Source organism: Euwallacea similis, chromosome 23 (genome assembly GCF_039881205.1).
Source record: "Euwallacea similis isolate ESF13 chromosome 23, ESF131.1, whole genome shotgun sequence".
NCBI lineage: Eukaryota > Metazoa > Arthropoda > Insecta > Coleoptera > Curculionidae > Euwallacea > Euwallacea similis.
This window is the reverse complement of record NC_089631.1, coordinates 176,631-198,862: the sequence shown is the minus strand read 5'-3', so window position 1 is coordinate 198,862 and position 22,232 is coordinate 176,631. Positions and strand designations below refer to the sequence as shown.

Below are 22,232 nucleotides of genomic sequence, written 5' to 3'. Positions count from 1 at the left end.
CGATGAGTATCGAAAATTTCAATTTGCATCGAAAAAATCTAAATTTGAGAGTCTTTGTTCGGATAAATATTTACTCGTCTATGCTGTTCTATGAGGAAGTACTGTTCAAAATGTCCCCCTTCTTCCCGAACGCGCAGACTGCTTCGAGGCCACACAGACTTCTTAGCACGCGCAATGACTTGTGTGATAAGCTTGTTGTACTTTCAGCATTAATTCCCCTCTGGATTTAATGAGTTGAGCTTTTAAGCAACCCCACACGTAAAAACCTAGAGGTATTAGATCTGGGCTGCGCGAAGGCCATCTCATGGGGCCATAGCGTCAAATCCTTATTTCCGCATAACTTTTATTCAGCCACGTAGTCACCTGTCACCACTATGAGCTAGACATGCGTTCGACTGAAACCAAGACCGCTATCGTACGCATAAAGGAGCATTCTCCAGGAGAGGCTGAAGCTCTAATTCTAAAAAAATAGAGAAATAGCTGCCCTAAATGTATTTTGAGCAAAGCAGGGCTCAAGTAGACAGTCCTATCCCATCTAAACGTTAACCGAGAACTGATGTCGGTAATAGAAATGGCGAGTTGTCCAATGACTAATGCTGTGAGTTCTGACCTAGTTTTCAAATTGCGTGTCTTTTCACATCCTTAAATACCACTTATGGAAAGTGACGCGACCTTTCTTGTGGCCTCCTAATAAATCTTGAAGTTTATGTTCATGGAAAGGGTGTTGACCATCTGACCGGAGTATTCTGTAGTGTGAGGAATGTTAAGTGTCGTTGCTACCCAACCTGTGCTGTGCTTCTAGAAAATTCCGCTAATATTTTCCTTAAGGCGTGAACATCGCTTAAACCTTTTGAAAATCAGAGTATTGTTTATATGACTCTTTTTGTCGAAAATAAGCTGTATAATCATACCTAAATCCACCTGGATATCCTGTAATCCTCTACCTCTTGTATATCCTGTAATCCTGCACCTTCTGTCTATGCTCTGCTGCAACGAAATCTCTCGTGCGATTAAATATTCGCACAGAGGGTAAAATAAAGGTACTTACTTCCATATCCTTATTCCTCCCCTCCATGAGCCCTAACATCACTAAGACACCAGGAAAACCCATGTCCGTTATCGATCGTGGCATTCCAGGTGTTATAACGAGTGTTTATGGCATCAAATCAAGAGCGATTCATGACCGGGCGCACTGACTTTACCAGCTGCAATTCTGGAACAACAAATTAGCATTCTCAATCTCGCACCACTCTCATATGCCATCTGTCACCTAAATACCCGATCTAATTATTGAAACATTCCACCAAAACAAACTGTAACTTCTTAAAATGAATCATAAACTGTTTCCGCCAGTACATACAATGTCAATTTGTAAGTGGCAACTTTCTGCTCTGGCAGTAGTTCAACTTGTTCACCCGTCTATTCAACTATGCAATTTTTCCGAAATAATAATTTAGATCTTAAAATTAGAATGCAGGTTGCAATAAAGCGGCGATAATATTAGATCTACGATATTTTGGTTGGAAGACTGCTTGAAATATGTTGTTATTCTATTAATATTCAGGAGCGATGATTAGTGAATTTTAAGAGCTGCGTGCGATCTGGAATTTATTACTCAGTACTTAACATAGGTCGACGTGATTTCCTAGCCGCATGTTCCTTTAAAATCCAGAAATGCTGAAACAATTTTCATTGGCTTAAACTAACCCTCCATTAGGAAAAAAATCGCATCGCAAATCCCCCTAGAATCCCCATCAGCTCGTCTCAATCATGGAACATTTCCGGCTTTACTTTTCCGGTTCAGTAGGACGGACGTTGTCCGTTTATTTACGTTTTAGCTCATTTCGGGGCCAAACTAGACCGATGGGCGAAATTAGCACCAAGTTAGGATTAGAGAGGGCTAAATTTGTCTTCGAGTGTTAATTTAATGGAAAGGACCTAACTAAAGGGTGTGTTATTTTCGAGCCATGGAGTTTTCACTATTAGTTCGCAGAGATCTAAAGGAACCGATGAAATCTCGTTTATTTTGCTGTCTGAACTCCAGGCTCTTGGTGGGGAAGAGCCTAAATCCATCCCCCTAGAATCTCAGAAATTAATAAGATGCAAAATTACAGGCCAACTTGAATTGGATGTTGGATATTTGAAAATATCGTAAAAACTTGACTTCAACAATTAATTGGACATCACATATCACCATACCAATTTGGATTTAAATCTAAGCTCTCGACGGTACATCCACTTTTCGTACTGACCAACAACATACAAACCGCACATCTCGACAACAATAAAACAGCATGTCTCTTCGCGGACATCAATAAGGCTTTCGATAGTGTTTGGCACAAAGAATTGCTATACAAACTTAACACACCAAAATACTGAATATAACACATACAATAAGGAATTTAATTGAAAACAGACAACTAGAAGTACGCATAGACGACGCCCTTTTCTTTACTTTCACCCCCAAGCAAGGGCTCCCACAGGGATCGCCACTGTCACCATTTCTGCACAACACACACTGCCATGTCATGTACAACCACAACTTACAAGGCAAAAGCCATTTTGATAAAACAGCCCAAATGCGGCAATATGCAGACGACAAGGCTCTTATCGCACACGACAAAACCACCGAGAAAGCGGTGGATAAACTTCAATCACTAACGGGCAATACAATGACTTGGTTCTACAGATGGAGATTAACACCTAACGCCTCCAAAAATCAACTTTTGCTACACCCAACCAAACCATCAGGTTAAAGAAAACTCCCCAACAATAATAGCAGATGGTCATCAAACTATACCTAAACACGACATAAAATACCTGGGGTTAATAATAGACAACAAGCTGAAATTCACCAGGCAAGCCCAAAGACAAGAATAGAAATTATTAAAAGGATTAAACACTTTAGAACACTAACATATAAGGACAAGGAAATTAATACCAAAATGACCACTAAAATCTACAATTCCATCTGTAGATCGCTACTGAGCTACGAACATAACCTAAGAGCAAATGCGGCTGACAAGACAAGAAAACTCATACAAACTACAGAAAAGCTTGTACTAAGACTAATTACAAAGATAAAACACCACGGAAACCCTCTTCACAACCCATCCAATGAACTCTTATACAAACGGACACAAACGACTAGAATAACAGAAAGACTACTGCAATTGCAGGCAAAATGAAAAAGCAACCATCACAAGTGAACCATACTTAACACCCTCTGTCTATTAAGACCGACAGGACAATACCGATACCTCTCACCTCCCACGACCCTGTTGAAGCATTATTCTGGTTCGGATTGAAAAATGTATTCGTCTTTTTTAAAAATTTTTTTAACAAATACTATTACTATAATTATTAAAGATATAATTAATTGTAACCTAGGCAGAAAGACCCAATTGGTAGATAGCCTGTTTCTTATAAAGTAAAGATTTCTTTCTGTCTCTTCAAGCAAAATGATAGCGGCCCCAAAACCACCCCTCAAAACTCCTTCGAAACATTTGTAAATGCTTAAAACGTTATACCGGTCACAGTTTCCTTCGAACAAAAACAGTAAAAAAAATGGAAGAAATAATTTTGAAAGTTGCTAGATCTTAAGAGCTGTCGTAGGCTATTGATTTTTAGCGCATAACAGCACTTTAGATAGTCTCTACAGTATCCAGATTTTGCAATTAAAAATGCTAAAATCTGGATCGTGCTAGAGTCATTTTCGAATAAAGCTCCAAGAAAGCCACAAAGAATAATTTCGAAAGTGCTAAAAAGGTTCCCTATAATTCGAAAAACGTCCCTTTGAAGCCTTCAGGAGTTGAAAAAAAATCAAGAGCTCAACGAGTAAAGTCGTAGCTGTCACTCAAAATAGTGAAAACGCGCCGAGGCACTGAGGAACGAAGTACGCCACTGATTTTCGAGGCATTAAAAGCTCCTAATATAATTTTATGTAAAAAAGTCAGTTCCATACCGAAAGAGGTTCACGCTTTAAGCACCGAAGCTTTAAGTCTACATCGACGCCGCTCTTCTCATGATATCTCAATGAGCCAGCGTTATGAAGTGAGCCAGAAATAGGCAGCCAGATATACACACGCCGGGTTTTAATGCACCTTTATGTCAGTCGTTTTTTGAAAAAGTCTAATTTTAAAGCTTCCGTACATTAAACTAATAATTTTCTTTAAGTTAGTAATGTTTTTAAGAGTTCTTCTTCAGTCCAGAGGCGTAGATGTGAATCGGAAAACTGATTTACGTTTCGTTTCGACAATCTTAGATACCTCACTGGAAGAACCAAAAGTCTCGGAAACAGGGCTTGAGATTCCAAAATTTCGTCGCTAAAGTAAATGTTAAACTCCCCTTTATCTCAGAAACTACAAGAGGTATGAGCGGCCAAAGGGTTTTTCGTTGTTATGTTGTTAATTATTACAAATATTGAGGTTCGTACCTCGCCTCCCTTTATCACTCCCCGAACCTATAAATATTTGGTTTAAAGCGGGTAAGGCTCATAAAAGCGAATAACGTTTGAAAATGCAGTTTGTTCTGTTGCGCATGAGACTTAATCGTGTTAAATTTTAATTGGAAGGTGCATGATAAATAATTTCTGGAATACTGCTTTGCTTTCTTTATTCACTCTATGCAGTTTAAATGTATGTGTTATTCATGGCAAGCGTTCAAACGGAGCTAAAAACGCAGTATAGAAAGGTAGCAATGCAAGTAGTACCTGCACGAAAATGTCGCTTTCACATGGAACCCCTCTAATCGATAAAGGATGAAGGTGAACTTAAATGGAAATTACCAATACGAGATCTGATGTTCTAAACAAATCGAATGTAAGTCTTCTATGTCAAATTTGTTCAAAATGAATTAGAGGCATTCAGTACTAAACACTGTTGCTCTGAACGTAACAATCGGACACATATAGGAATATCCAATTGCCTATTGAATTCGATTCTAATTAAATCATTAACTGGTTTCGAACAGCACTAGAATGTCAAAGTGAGTTCATCCGAAATTAGGACATTGCATTCAGTTGGGGCCGCATTAAAGCGTCACAGTACGTCACGCGTGAACCGAAAGCTCCAAACCTCATGACATTTTCAAGGAATAGCATTTTCCGATGTCTAGAAGATGTTCCCTTAGCCCCAAGGGCGATTTTAGGCCCTCGACACGGATTCTGCATTAGTCGGTGAAAAGATAGCGGCCGGACCAACGTCTTTAAAAGGTTTTAACGTTTATTTTTGCTTGTCCAATGAACTTGGAAGGTGGGGTTTTATGTAGATTTTGTTTGATGGGCAGAATGAAACGAGGCTTAAAGTTAGGGATCGGTTATGAGGCAAGAATACGGGCCGATATGCCCTTGAAGACGACCTATCAGGCGTGGGTATCTCTTAACACTATTTCTGCTAGAGGTGGAAAGAGACCCCTTTTAAAACTTTAACTCGAGATTATTTTCTAAGTTTCATAATTCGTTCTCAATTAATGGTTTAACTTTTCTTACAATAATAGTTAAGCTAATTTAGCGGTATCATTTTCCTCCAGCTTGTCTTGGATGTAAATACACGGTGATCCTAAATATCATGTACGTACGGAAGGGGGTAATTCTTTAGCTAATAAAAAAAACATAACTAAAAGTTCATATAAACATAGGTGCGCAAACGCCTCGTTACCCATCTATAGGGTGTTCAAATTAAAAAAATTAAAAGTGAGTATTGTTGATGAGTTAGGAGATCGAATATGAGATGCTTTTGAAACCGTAAGAAATTCCTCAAGAGTATTCAAAAGAGTCCGGGCATCAATGAGACAGGAGATGCGTGAGGATTTGAGGAGGTCAATTTCAACAGTTGCTGTAACGGAGTTCCCTTGTTAACGTTATTATTATTATTTAGGGTCATCTAGTCTCTAATTTTTAACAGATAAACCAAATAAACTCTCAAAATTCTTAAAACTATAGGATTACCTATATTAAATAGTTGCTTACAAAAAAAATTTTTTTTTTTCCCCGATAATCGACGCAGATACGAAAGAACTGCAAGAGACCAAAAAGTTTCTAAACAAAATAAAAAAATCATTTTGTATTTTAGAATCTACTAGAGGTGCATCGCGAAAGAATTCAGGGGAAGAAAAGGGGGCGTGACCTCCGAAAAATTATCACCCTGTAGATTATCAAAACCGGTTGATATGCCCAATGATGTAAGTCCTACAGCGCAGACTATATTCTAAATTTTAGCCAAGTATCTTAAAAATTGCAGGAGTCATAAAGAAAAACCGACAAATTTCTGAAATTTGAACAACCTATAGATAGGTAACGAGGCATTTACAGACTTCTGCTTATATGAACTTTTAGTTATGAAATAAGCTGAAGAATTCTCCCTTCCGTGTGTACATGATATTTAGGAATACCCTGTATACGTACATGACATACCTATTTCTACTAGATATCTTTTGATACCCTAACGATTTTACAACACTGTGTAGTTTTAAATAATTTTACATTTAATATCAAAACAATTTCAATTCTAATTGAAATTAGGGCGTGTTCATTTCAGTTGTAATCGAAAATAAGGAAATCCCCGGTACAATTTTTATATTCGGTTATCATTTGCAATGTTGCATTTTACTGCAGATCATTTTAAAAATAATTCCACAACATAATTTTGAAGTTTTGGTATTTACTTCGCAGTCACTTCAGTGCAAATATACAGTAGTTTAAAATTTATGAAAAATTGCCATTTCAGGTATGTATAGTATAAATAGTAAAAGTGTTTATAATATCAGTAATTATGTTTATTTTTTACTTTATTTATTTCAATATATAGTGTGTCCCTAAAATGACTGCACAATATTTGACCAAAAATTCTTTAATCAAAATAAGGCGCTTTTGGCAAACTTACCTATATCCAATGTTACTTCGTTTTACTACTACCGAGCGCCAAAGTTCCCAAACTAATATTGTTTTTTCAAAATAATTTCTAAAAGCGTTTATCGATTTTTACTAATTTTGGAACTAAAATTTACTATATAAATTGACAAGTTTTGGCAAAAGCGGAATCTTTTTTTAATGCTTGGAAATATTAAAAATGGCGCATGGTTCGTAAATAAAAGTTTGTATTTTTATTGCCTCCCGTACTAATAATTTTAATTTTTTCTCTGCCACTAGCTAACTTTATTTTAGAATTTTTTGTCTCTCATTAGATTTTCTTCAGGTATATAATTTGTCTAAAAAAAAAATGTTTACGGTACCTTGCAATTTATCATTGTTGTTTAGTTGGAAAACGTAAAAAAGATTTTATTTTAAATAACTATTCACTGAATTAAATTTTTATTAAAAAAATATTCAAAATGTTGCCCGTTTTCCTGAATACATAAATAAATTCGTTTCCAAAAAATTAATCTGTACGTTGGACATTGCGTCGGGTTTTTTTAAAATATTGCTTTCATACATAAAAATAAAATAAAATACAAAAAAAATTAAAAGATAGCGTTTTTTTAATAACTGTTTCCACAGCTTTTTGCATTCAAACTCAAACATGTCAAAACACACCTTTTGGTCGCAATAGGTATACACAAAATCGTGGTAGAAACAGTGTTAAAATCAAGGTCGTGATGAAAGCGGTTACTTGGGTCCATCTCTGAATATACCTTGCTCAAAAAAATCTAAGGAACAAGGACAATTGTCGACAAATCCTCATATTTGTTATATTGGTGATAAAAAAATTGCCAATATTTCATGTGTTCCGGTGGGTTATTAGTCAATTTGGGCACGATACCAAGAAGCTGGAAATATGGCAGGAAGATATACTGGCCGTATATGTATCATAGCAGCGGCGCAAAATAATTTTCTGGTCCTTTTAAGCGTACAAGAACGGCTAAAGCTAGAGAGCTGATTGGAAACCTACACGGAGTATAAAGGGTATTGATTTCGGAGCAAACTGCTAGAAACCGATTACATGAACCTGGTCTACACTCTCGTCAACCGATATGGGTCTCTGCACTGCACTGAAGAAATCGCGCTTTACGTTTGGCGTGAGCGGAAGAACACCAACATTGGGGTCTAGAAGAAAGGACCAATATGTAATTCACAGATGAGTCTCGGTTAGGATTTTGATGCGATATCCGAAGGTAAAGCGTTTGGAGTGAAACAATGCGGTTGCAACGTGAGAGGCATTTTCAGGAAGTCCATAATTATGGAGGAGGTTTCAAATGCGGTTTCAAACAATATGCTCGAACCTGCTGCTCCTCTTTTTGCATATGCTGCTGGCCTAGAACTCCTCTATATGCAAGACGATGCTCGTCCACATGTTAGCTAGACTACTACGCATTGATTCAAGGACAACAACCTAGCTCTTATGAATTGGCCACCACAATCACCCGATTTGAATCTCACAGAGCACATATGGAACAAGTTACAAAGGTAACTCAATCTGCTTATGGCGTGTGTTTATGGCAATTTCGATCTTCAGAACATCCTCAAGGAACAGTGATAACATTTACCACAATATGCTATAAATATGATGATTTTGAGTATGCCAAGACGTTGCCGTGTTGTTATTAAAGCTCGTGGGATAACACGACGTATTGAAGGAATATTATATAAATTTATTATGAATTAATGTCATTATATAAAAATTATGGCCAAAAGTATGCTTATTCCTTAGATTCTTTTGAGTTGTGCAGTTGACTAAAAATATTGTACATTGTTACTAATAATTTTCACGGAATTTCCAGATTTACTTAAAAATCGATTGAGTTTTGAGTTTTTTAACACAAATTCATGATTATGATTAATTTCTCGCAATTTCATATTATGAAATGAATTTTCCGTCATACGTAGATGTCCTGTGAACGGAATGTTTTGCTTTGATGTCCCTCTGAGAAACCTGGAAAAAAGGTTATAAAAACTTTCACTTCCTAGTACCAACGACTGAGTAATATTGAATACGTCTCCTCCATCTCATATTTATTTAAACATTGATAGGATCGGATTCGTTTAAGGATAATTGTTTTAATTATTCCTAAAGGGGTTAATTATTTTAATTATCCCAAAATTCTCATCAATTTTACAGTCATATCCTTAATTGCCCTCTATTAATTACTCTTCTGCTCCATTATGAATATTCCGCAATTCAGGTCTCTTCATTTCAGTTGACCACAAGAAGTTTGCAAATTTCTTTATAAACAATTTCAAACTCTTTTGCTGTTAATGGGGATTTAGAAAAATTGTTCAATCGTGAGTAACACTGCGTTTGACTAGTAGTTATAGTTAATGATAACTGATCAGCGATGTCTTCTGGAAGTGTTCCTATAACCCTTCATGCCTACCTGATAAATTAAGTTATTAAACCTTTCGGTTTCTATTTCTTTTTCTTCTTCTTCAGCTTCTTTATCTCGAATATTCATCCTCTTATCAATTGTTTTTCATAGTTACACCCGGTTCACTTCTCGGTATTTTGGCTCCTTCTTCATCTCTTATTACTTCATATACTGTGTGACAAAAAGAAACACATCACCCAGTAAATGTGGGTACTTTTTAAACAAATTTTTTACAAATATTTATAGTGTTAAGAATAACGATTGATAACATTTTCATTGGAAAAATCGTATCCTATATACAATCCAAATTCAATAATGGGTTACCCCTTCATTTAAACGAATACATTCTGCGGTTCGCCTGGAGATGCTTCTAATGAGGTGATCTATGGCGTCCTTAGGTAATTCATCCTAAGTAATTTGTAGTCCATCACGCAGCTGTTGTAACTTCATTGGAGGGTTAGGAAGCATTCCCTCCCTTCGACCTATCATATCCCAGATATGTTCGATGGGTGAAAGGTCAGGCAAACCTGCAGGCCATGAGAGAATATTAATGTGGGCCTCTTGCGAGAACTATAGTGTAACCGCGACAACTTGAAGGCGAGCGTTATCTTGTTGGAACATGACATTGTTTAACCCTCGAATGTACGCTATAGCAATCAAAACTTCACGAAAGTACCTGTGGGTATTCAACTTAGGGAATTACTAAGGAGTCCTACCACCTAAACTGGATCCACCTCATCAAGTCATTAATCCTTTAGTAAGGGCTGTTTCACGTTCAATGACGAACTCCAAACGCCGCCTTTCTCCTCTTCGATACCTCACTGGTCTACAATCATCGTGGGCCCACAGGCAAACTCTAGGTTCATCAGAAAACATGACACTATTCCATTCTCTATCACAATTTACCCGTGCATTACACCATTCCAATCAAAGGGAGGATGTCGGTTGATTAAAGGGAGTATTAATCACGGGCGATATGAAATTAGCCCATGGGAACGAATACGGAGATGTATGGAACGCATTATGATTCTGCGGTCTATCTCTTCCAAAAAATGTTTCCTATCGATTCGGATGTACTGTATCGATCCCTAAGGACTAGCAGTCTCAATCTCGTTTCTTCTCACGTTGTCCTCACTCTAGGTCGCCCAGGGCCCCTTCTGCGATGTTGTCTCTCATTTTCGGACCAGCTTCTCCGGCAATGAATTACTGTAGCAAAATGTCTTTGCAATCGTCTATCAATTTCGCGAAAACCAATTCCAGCTTCATGTAGCCCAATTGTGCTATCCCTTTCAAAATCGCCCATTTGATGATAATTCTGTCGTCTTTGAACTATTTTTATTTATTTTTTTTTTATTTTACCACCTTAGTTTACAATTGTTTGAACCAAATAACAACAACAAACCGACTGAAACAGCCGAGAATAAAATTTAATCATTTTTTAAAAGGGCATCGCAAAACAATATAGGAATTCATATTTTTGTGGTGTTTTTTTATCACACATTCCTCTCCACAACATAAACATACGTAACTAATTTGGTTTAACAATTTACACTTTTAACTGGGTGATGTGTTTTTTTGTCACATACACTGGAGTACAAAATTAACCGGACGTTTAAATTTTTACATACAATATTTTTTGCAATCAAAAAAAAGTTTTGGAATTTTTTCTGAAATTTTGTTTGTGTTTTATTAACCACAACGTTTTTTCTTCTTTTCACTTGTTTAGATTACTTTCGCTCGTATAGTCCAGAAAAGCTCAGGGTATTACGGGTTGCTGGATATCAGGTCGAAGCGAGCGTTTCAAATTAAGCAGCATTACTCCAAGTCCTTGTGCCATTTTCAGTTTCAACAAGTTTATTTTCTAGTGAAAATACAGTTTTCAGTACCTTATCCTTGCAACGGAAAAATTATGACACCTAAACAAGCAGCGAAGCTGGTGCCTTGCAAGATAATGGGCGCAGTGTTCGTTACATCTCAAATGTCTTAGGAATTACCGTATCAAATGCGTTACAACGATTGTGGGAAACAGGACAATTAACCAAAAGGCCAAGACAAGGAAGACCAAGGACCACAAGTTTAATTGAAGATCGTTTCATCCGAATGCAGGCGTTACGCGACTATCAGTTTTACCGCTTCTCCAACGATTAGATGACACCCATAAAAATGCGGTTTTTCGTAGGCACTTAAATGAATCTGGAATAAATTCTAGGAGCCCTGCCACGGGACATCTATTGACTGAAGATCTTCGCCAAAAACCTTTTCAGTTTGCTCGCGAACATCTTCATTGGGAGGTTGAGGAATAGGAGACAACACTTTCAATAAATGAATTCGACAGATACTCATCGGATGGACGGAATAGAGCTTGGAAGAGAGCTGGCGAACGTTTTGCAGAATGTAGTTTCTCCCCTAGAGTTCAATTTAATTTGGTGGTGGTATAATGGTGTGGGTAGGCATGTCCTTAAAGGCACATACAGAACTTCTCACAATTTGTAGTGGTAAATTAAATGGTGAACGATACATTGAAGAATCTTTGGCAGAACAGGTAGTGCCATTTGCGCTATTTCTCGGTCAAAATGTTTGTTTAATGCACGACAATGCTCGTCCACACATTGCAAGGACGACGCTAGCGTATTTAGATGAAGTTGGTATGCCTTAATTACGCGGCCCCCGAGGAGTTCAGACTTGAATCCGATAGAACATGAATGAGATATTCCAGGTCTACGTATTCATTGTAATCGTGCTGAGTTTCAATCCACAAATGGCTTGGAACAAGCACGTTGTGACGAATAGGAGCAAATCCCTCAGGAAAATTTTGCCGCGTTGATCCGTAACATGCCCAGTTGCATGGACGGGGAAGTAATACACTTTACTATAGGTTTTTATTATCGTTGTCTAAGGTTTTGTTCCAATGATGATGGATACACTATTTTGATCTCCCCTCCACGGATAATAAGTACAGACGAACCACTCAAACGAAAGAGAACCTTTTAGGTTCGGGGAGAATTAAATACTAAATCTAAGGATAATAAAATAGTGCCATACCCTGGCTAGCGAGCAATTAATGATTTATGACAGCACCTGCAGCATTACAGCGTACTGATGGTACTTGGTCGGTACTTTCTCACGAATGCCGGCAAATCGCGGCTGCCCTTTCTTGCCAGTACCCACAAAGAGCTGCCGCATTTTCTCACCCGTGCTGACAAAGGGTGGCTAGACGTCAATCGCCAAATATAAATATTACACAAAGATAACGATCGCAAAACCCTCTTAATTGACGAGAATACTGCTAGCCAGGTTGCGACACGCATGGGCTTCCTATAGGGGCACAACAACCCCCCACATCTCTTTTCACCTTAGAACTAACTGAGTTAGCTTAATTAAAGTTCCACTAAACATTTAACTAACAATACTAACGCTATCACTATGTAGAACTTAGCGATTTCTCGATCGTGTCTCGACCTTGTTGGACAATAGGAAAGTTATTTACATATCTACAGAAGGGTTACAGCAATCTGACTAACGGATCCCACATTTTTTAAACATGTTATTTTTCATTTAAACATTTTTACGTAAAAAAATGTTTTTTTTTTGTTAGCAGAATTGTAAACTTTTTTTTGTAATGTTGTTTTCTTTTTTCTTCCGTCCATTTTTTTTCTTACTGCATGAAAAATTTAAACTTCCCAATTTTCAATTTTATCAAACTGTCAACTAGTAACACTGTAAATATTTTTTAATATCTGTTTTCTGGAAAAATCTAAGCGTCTGGTTAATTTTGCTCTCCAGCATAGTACAGATTCACCCTTCCTTGTTGCTGAGGCTCGTTTTGACACAGCGTTACCATACTTTTAAGGTCGTGGCTGCTGCATTTAAACTATAAATGAATGTCTATTTCAAGGAATTCGCCCATCATGATGCAGCATCGCCCACTTTAATTTCAAATGATACCATCACATTCTTATCCCTAGAGGCCGCCATCTATAATTCATTGCATGTTATTTGGGGATTATCCAGACAACCAAAGCTATAGTGCGAATTACGGTCCCATTTGCTAAACCTCGTGGTGGTCACGGATAAATTCGCTTTCCCAGATTGAGTTTAAACATTTATTATTGTTGTTGTGTCGGGCCGGTGTCGTGCTCCGAATTTCTATTCCGAATCGTGTCAATAAATTATGGCGCAAAGCAATTTCTTCTCCCTTAAGCGTGCTCCTAAGATTTTTATTTAATAATAATTCTTCTAAGGCACTTTGAGATGTTGGGATAAATTAAAGGCAAACGTGGCATATGCAAAAGGCAAACAGCAGCCATGTAGCTCAACTCATTAAGGCCCGTCAGTAAACTCTCTCTAGTGTAGACGAGGAAACAGCACTTTATAATGAACTTGGTTGGAGACAATAACTTAACTGAAAATTTAATTTATTTAAGAGCTCTTGGAAACATCTCAAATAAATATTTGCCCAAAACAGGAGCTTGGCGGCCGTGTGTTCCACTGTATGTACGTAAGTAGGAGCATAGTGTTTTTAATATACTCGAAACATAAACTTCTTCTATGCTCCGGTAAGTATATTCCCAAATAGAAAGTTAGTTTTGCGGAAAATGTATTAAGCTCCGAAGCCGCGCAAATTTCAATAAGAATTATTAGTAAGAAAGGGTCGTTGCAAGTTTTCCGCTAAACGCATTTGCTCTTTGCAGATGTAAATATGGTAGCAGAGCCAAAACCACACCAAACCGGCAGAAAGAGGCAAAATATGACCAAAACAGGGAACGACTGGTAAGTTTCTTTTCCTGCATTACCTACGGTAAATTCTGATAAATGATTGCACTCGTCGTGGCAGCAACAACTCCATACAAATCTACGTAATTCCGAAACAGAAGTATACAATTTCGTCAAATGTCAGCTGCGGTTTGTGAAATATTCAACATGATAAATAACGGCAATTTTTCCGGTTTTGGTAATTGACACTAACCGCTAACAATTTCGGGATAAATTCTCGATAATATTGCAATCAATCATTTTTATTGTTGGGTGTGTTTGTACTCCAATTTTTCATCAGCGAATGCACCTCATACAACAATAGTGGTTTATTCAAGGGATTAATTTACCTTCGGACATATAATGGTCCATACGGAAGTTAATTGCATTGTAGCAAATAGCTTTGCGCGAGAAAGTTGCGATTACAAGAAACCAAACAATGTAAGCTAAACCGAAGTTTCGCTACGAGGGTGAATCAAACATGAAACGGAATTTCTCTCGCTCGGCTACTAAAGTACCGGGGGAGAGTCTAGAAACTATAAGTAGAGTCACTAGGGCTCCACTCTGCTTGCTCTGGAGGCCGCGTTTTCAGCCAGCACTACCACGAGTGAGCGCGAGGTACACTCTCAGGTTGTGCAACGTCTCATTATCAAGTTTCTTACATGTGAAGGTGTAAAACCAACGGAAATCCTTCAGAGACTTGAAACGCGTTCGGAGAGACTTGTCTGGAGAAAACCAAGATGTACGAATGGCACAAGAAATTCCTGGAGAGACGTGAAACTGGTAGAAACAAACCCCGTGCTCGCCGCCCTCGGACCAGCGCGAGCACAACGTTGCCCCTGTTTTCGCGAGAGTGATCGCCGATTAATCATTATTCATATTGCAAGTGAGGTAGGCATAAACTATGCGAGTGTCCAATTCATCATTACAGATGAGCTAGGGTTTAGAAAATTTCGGCTAGATGAATACCTCGGCTTCTGACTTACCAACAGAAATAGTAGTTAACCTAACTCGGGAAAAGTTGGCGGAAATTCACGGCCAACATTGGAACGCCCTCCCTATAGTCCGGATTTATTCCTCCGTAATTATCACATGTTTGGCCCGCTGAAAGAGGCACTAGGAGGAGAAAGATTCGCAATTGGTTGCAAACACACTGCACTTCTTTTTTCGATAACGGCATTAAGAAACTTACAATATGAAGGGAAAAATCTATTTTTAAATCAAGAGATTATGTAAAAAAATAATATGTATCTTTAACTTTTGGATCTTTTCCAATAAATTTAAAAAAAATCCGGTTCACATTTGATCCACCTTCGTAGTTCGTACCTGAGTCTTCAAGAATTCCCAAAGTGCAATCATTCTGCTTAAAATAAAATCGTTTTTAACGTTCGAAAAAATTCATTACTGAAGATAATTGATAAGAATGATTCTTGGCATTACGCACAGCAATTAAAGTCTTGGCTTGGAATCAAGATTCTGTTCTCTAAAGTCAACAACCCTTTAAAGTTAAGAAATTGGGACCCAACGGTCCTAGTGAGAAGTCTTGGTTTTCTGGTGCCAAACGTGATCCTAACAAAAACTTTCTAACATTCCCCGATTTCTACTACTAATCTTAAAATTGTCGAAAAGGGGTACCTCAATGGGTCTACCTAATCTAATTAATGTGCTTTAGTAGCTGAGCTGGTGTACTTGATTGAAAGCGATCGCCCGGAAACTAGTGGTTGCTAGTTGGAACCCAGCTGAAGGCGATAAAATGGAACTTTATTAACTGTGAGCAATCCAAAAATATTTTAATTCAGTCACAAATAGGGTAACGCCGCGATTCGCTTTATAAGCTTTGATGTTAAAGTTCTGAAGACCTGTACTAACGATTGGTTTATCCATAACTCACCCCTCGCTTTCTTTATCATCCTCACGATCATGCTTGAACCTGCTTGTCTGATTTTTCTGATGATCACGATTTCTCTTTGTATTGGTAATACACAGGATTATTCAAATTCGCTGCTTACCATTAGGATGTTAAATACCATGAGACATGCGAGAGTAAAAGGTCAAATTGAAGCGAATTTAAACATTTTTTCTGCCAAGAGCTTTGTTGTAACGTTTTAAAACTAAAAAATGGCGACTGGTTCCAAAAAAGTTCGATATATTGACGAATCATTTATGTTTATTCCTAAATTCTTCCTACTACTTCTTTAAAAGATGGTGCCATCAGAAAATCTATGCCCATTCAGGGTCGGGTGATTGACTATGGTATCAGAACTATGGGATCAAACTTCTAGGGATTATTCAGTTCAACAATAGAAAACATTTGAGTATAAGAACCCATGTCCAGAAATGTTTCCCTATGGCATTATGGCGTTATGATGCTTTGAAACAGTTAGGTGCAAAAACGTGTTTTTATCGAGTTTTAGTACATTTTATATTAATTTGTTTGAACAAATTAACACTACAGTAATTATTCAAAATGTCCTTGAACTTGATGTTGAACTATTTAAACAACGTACATGGTTTTTGCGGACTTAGCTGAAACTTTGATAATTGTTTTGCACGACTTCAAATGCCACAGTAATTCGTACAATCAGGTCTTGCTCTATTTCTACTGGCGTTTCATAAACCAGAGATTTTACATCAGCAGAAAGAAATCTAAAGGTGTTAGATCGGGTGACCTAGGAGAGCACGGAACTAGACCACCTCTGCCAATCCAATGTTATCCGAACTGACGAAGTTTAAGAACGACATTTTGAACAGTTACATAAAAAACCTACTAAAATTCGATAAAACACACTTCTGCATGTAATTATTTTAAAGCATCTATAATGGCTTAGGGAGACATTTCTGTACATTTCCAGGTCGTACCCAAATGTCTTCTATTGTTACACTGAATAATTGCAAGAAGTTTTATCCCATAGTTCTGAATCACCCTGTATAATAAAAATCGATTCTTAGATATACAGGGTGTCATCATGAAGATATTTCAGGGAGCGATAGTACTCTGCAAAATAATAAAAAATGATAATAAACCCATACTCAAAGGTGCAACATTTTGGATATACAGGGTAACAGAGTTTCACATTTTTTAAAGGACAATTTCAATAATTTTTATCATTTTGTTTTCGTTTATTTATTTATTTATTTTTTAAATTTAATTAAATATAACAAAATGTTACGAATTGCTTAAGATAGGTGATAATTGAACCTGATGATTATTTCTTCCTTACTTTCTTTATATTCTTAATTTACATTGAGAGATATTTTTGCGAATTTTACTAAAACAGTGATAAATACGAAAATACTGCAAGAGATTAAAAAGCTAAAGAATAGAGGAAGGAATTAAAATTTTGTATCAGAATTCATACAGGGTGACTGGTTCAATGGAAAAGCCAAATGTGGTGTGAGGAAGAGCAGCTAAATGTGTCATGCGGTTGAAAGGATCAATTTTATATAATTCAACGCAAGGACCAAAAGTTTGATCCTCCGCGATGATCGAGATTTGGTGCTTCCACAAAGTGACAGCCAAGATGATTTTGGCCTGAATATCTTATATTCAGACCACTCTGAGTTCGCAGTCTCAGAGAACTGTTTCGTGCAAGTTAATGAACAACTTTCACTACTTATTAAGGTTTATTGATATCGAGAACTTCGTGATACCACTGCTACGAGAAATTTGACAATCGAGAGAAACACGAGCAAAACTACTTTCGTAAGGAGCTAGCATGTGTGCTAACTTGGTGTGTTAGATCTACTTAAACGTAAGAGCATCTCTATTCGAGACTAAACGCGTGAGTGAGCCTAAAATGTGACCGTCTTTGAGACTAAACCGCATGGACTTTCTAACGGAATTTGCTCGACCATTTACCTTAAACTAAATATAAATAAAGGCATAATTAATAATTTTCTCAAACCAATTGAGTTTCAAATAAAAAATGCACGATCTCAGTCTAGACTAAACTTAAATAAAACTAGAAATTAACTTTAAAAACGACTGATACTTAAAGTGCATACACTTAAAGGGTATTCGATTACGAATCTAACCTTAGGCCGATATACAAAATCAATCAAATAAAAAAAAACAATGGTCAATGATGAATTTGTCGAATGCACAAGTCCTAATTCAGGGTGTCCCAAACAAAAGATACAAAGCATAAAATTGTACATGACCGAAAAAACATAAAACTCTATTTGTATGTACATAGACAACCAAAAGTCCCGCATAAATTTGTTAAAAATTGAAGGAAATATTTTTCATGAAAATGCTGGAACACGTCAAATATTGTTTTTAATTGTGCATCTTTTAACATAACAAATTTGTTTACAAGGTTACCCATGTGGTACATTATTGTAGTGATTGTCACTTTCGCGTGTTATTATTTAAATTCTTATGTTTCTTTAGTTTTTTAGTTGTGATCTTTATACTTGACTTTACATTACATTACATTACATTTAATTTTTTTACAACCATGGACTATCATGCTTTTACTAACCACTACTATGAATATGAAATATTTATTAAAAATATGAAAGTGACGATCACTACGATAAAACTATCACCATGAAAGTTGTATACTATGTGAAAATGTTAAAAAATAAATATTTCTGGCTAAACTACGAGGAATTCGAAAAAAAGTAGAGACAATATTTTTCAAAAAAATCTAACTCATTAAAAAATAATATTGTTTGCTTGATAATTCAAAGGAATTTAAAAAAATTGAAAAATTTCTGTCAAACGTAGTTAGAAAACTACCTTTATTTATAGTCGATTTTGATGAAACTTATGATAGTTAGAGATCCTTATGATATGATTATTACCTACAATTTTCATTCCATTATCTTAATCAGAAAGAAAGTTATTTTAAAAAATGTTCAAATGGTAGCACCCCTTTAGAAGGCCATATCTCAGTAATGATGCTCTGTTGGACCAATATTTATAAGATTTTTAAAAATATTTTTAGCTCTACTTTCACTTCATTATGTTCTCTACTGACTTTTCCAAACACCCAGTACATACTAGGTATATGAAATTTCAAAAATTTAACTCAAGGCATACATGCGTGAGAAAAACGCAAAATATAAGAGGAAAAAATGTGAAACTTTGCTGCCTGTATATCGCAAATGGTGCGTTTTTGACCATGGATGTATTAGCATTTTTTTTTATTTCGCAGAGCACTATCGCCCCCTGAGATATCTCCATGGCGACATGTTACGCCCTGTAGAGTCCCCGGTTCTGATTCTTGAGATGAAGATATTTTTATTTTCCCGAATATATTTCAGTATCTGGGCTTCAAATCACAGCGAAGATTTTCAATGCAGTCAGTGCCCCTGTCAGTTCGATCGCGTTTTGCCCAATTAATCGACTGGTGCCGCTGCAGTTTCCCTCTAGAGCCCAAGAACGGTCTGATCCGATTTCCGGTGGCTTCCGTCTATCCCTTCATTTCTCCTAAGATCGTCTCCCGAAAGCTGCGTTAAACTTCGCAGCCAAAGCCAAAGAAATCTGGATGGAGGAGATTTATTCCATACTGTTACCTTGAGAAACAACGTACATCACCGACTTTATATACGTATCAAACCCTCTTGTCGGATTTATTGTAATCGATCCGACACGTTTCCCAAAAGCAACATCACCGTTTCGGTATAAATTGGGTAACAGACAATTTTATTAAGGCAGGAAAAGGAATCGCGCTAATGGGATTGGAAAAGAAAACGGATTCCGCACTTAATTTCAAAAATCTCTTCGATTCCATTGTTTAATCTTCGACTTGACAACCAATGATGGATTGCCAAACAGATTACAGCAGATTTTACCTGATAATTAGGCCCCTTCGAAAATTTATAAGCAAACATGCACAAGTCACGTGAGTAACGCGATTGAATCATTGAATGTGACGTTTCCAATTGCTCAGTCAGCACGAATATCGGCTTTGATATATTTGGCAGTAATGCACTCTGTTGTAGAGCTAATTCGCCTTTGTTAGCTTATTCCATGTACATACTTCGAACTAAAGCTGATACGCGGCTTTGGTGTCTTTACCGCAACTTAAATTTCACTAATTATCACTGAACCGGGGGTCATCGCATAGAAAAGTAATTAATTTTGATGAAAATGTCCGATGGCTAATCCAGTTGAGTGGATCGTTCTAATTAGGGGAATTGAGTTAATTCCAACAAAGCTTCGCAACAACGATCAATAATCCATCCTTATTGAAATTTCTCATGCCGATTGCATGTCAGAAAAAACGGGGAGCTTTATCCTCGCAAGTGTGACTCGGCGGGAACATCTATATATTTCTCTTCCCGTGCCTGAAAGTGCCCCGAGGGGGCATAACGTTAATAAAACTTGCTTGACCACTTATTTGGAAACATCGAAATTATCGGAATCTTTGCCTCCGACGCAATTTCCCTTGTGTGGCTTTTGTATTTCGGGTAATTGGCTGTAGGATTGTTTCTCTGGATAAATATTGCACGAAATTGTCACGCGAAAGGTCCCGGGATGATAAACGATACTTTAGCCCCTAATACGAAAGACTTTAAGTGGAAACAATTTGGGCCTCTAAGATTAAGAATATCCAAGATAAACAAGGACGTGTACGAGCAGGGCTGCGATAATCTCATCAAAAACCTATTATACAGGCTGCTTTGCCCTCGTTTTGCCAAAATTACTTGAGGCAACAAGTATCACCGAAAGGAATAACAAAAGTTGGATTTTGTCGGGGGGTTATGACGGCAATTATTCCGAAATTGCCTAATTTGTATTAAGTAAAAGCCCGCTTAACTGGAATGACTCATAAAACTTTGATTAACGACTGAAGACCTCAACAAGTGCGGAAAGGGCTTCTTTCAATTGCGTTTGACGCATGCATTGATCCCAATAGCTGAGTCCATATTGATCAAAATTTGACTCGGGATGTGTGGCAAAGTGCGTTCTTCAGATATGCTATCGATAATATGGGTTTCCCCCGCTCTCCGTGCTTCATAGATAGACAATTCTTTCTCCTGCAGAGATTTTTTAAATACCAGAAGATTTATGCTGTTATGACGAATTCTGGATGAGATTGGAAGCGACTAGAAATATTTTTCGAGTATTTAAGCGGAGGCCTGGAACGGCTTCCTTTATATACATCAACTTTCACTCGGAGATTCGTATACTATACCCACTCACACAATTGGTCAGATAAAGGCAGAAGCACCACGAATTCTGCAATATGAAAAACCCGCCAAAAACAATCTTGCTTTAGGACAAAGAAAATTCTTTAAAACTGTTAATGAGGTTAAGACTATCTGTTTTATCTCTTTTACTCGCCAAAACAGGAACTTTAATTCAGCTGAAACCTAGACAAAAACGAAATATAAGCAAGTAATAACAATTCCATACGTTTCGACTGGTATCAATAAACATTTCCCTTTTCCTGTAAGAATGTATCTCGCAGAAATATTTTAGCACTCTATTCCTTGCTCTTCTAAGGTGATAATTTCGATTCTAACTTCTTTCTGTCATATTTTTTATTGAACTTTGATAACTCTTCAACACATCTTCTCGAGGACTCGTCTTTCAACAGCAACCTCTTGAGATTGCATGAGGAGTTCCTAGATCAGTTTTAACAGTAGTTTCCTAAAAGAGGACTTCAGTGTTAAGCTAGATTCATATGTCTTACCATCTTCCTGTAAAGTGATAATTTCTCCTTTATTTTCTTTCTTACTCTTATTAACTATTTGCTTCTCGATTTTCTTCTTTTTAACTTCTCCTTACATGACAGTAGCTATGACTGTTCGGGAAGATCTTGCACCATCTAAAATAGATGATTCAATATTTTTCATCTTTAGAACTTCTCGACCTCTTAGAACATCTTGGCATATTATACAAGATGTCTCTGAACATAGTGCTACAAATTCAACCACGCATTTTAGATCCCAAAATATGACGAAAAGTTCATATAAACATATATCGAAAGACACTTTACTTTCGATATACAGGGTACGAAAAGTTGGTTTCTGAGGATAGTTTTTTATAAATAGTTTGGAAACGTTTCGAAATAAATTAACGAAATTTTGAACATTATTATAACATTTATGCGCTTTCTGAATGTCTCTAAAGAAATTGCCAAATTTTTTCAGGGACGGGTAATAAAGGGGGGTAGTGCTTAAAAAGTATCTAAACTTTTTTCTACTTAACTTCATTGACAATT

General features: G+C 36.9%; 1 protein-coding gene across 6 annotated transcripts in view; it reads left to right on the top strand.

Annotated features, from left to right (window-relative positions):
* Positions 1 to 22,232, top strand: part of LOC136416403 (heterogeneous nuclear ribonucleoprotein C) — a 138,109-nt gene that overhangs the window by 71,736 nt on the left and 44,141 nt on the right. For all 6 annotated transcript variants that reach the window (XM_066401556.1, XM_066401554.1, XM_066401557.1 and 3 more), the window contains one exon: positions 13,992 to 14,070. In XM_066401556.1, the coding sequence (XP_066257653.1) occupies positions 13,992 to 14,070 (79 nt within the window). The remainder of the gene's footprint in view (positions 1 to 13,991; positions 14,071 to 22,232) is intronic.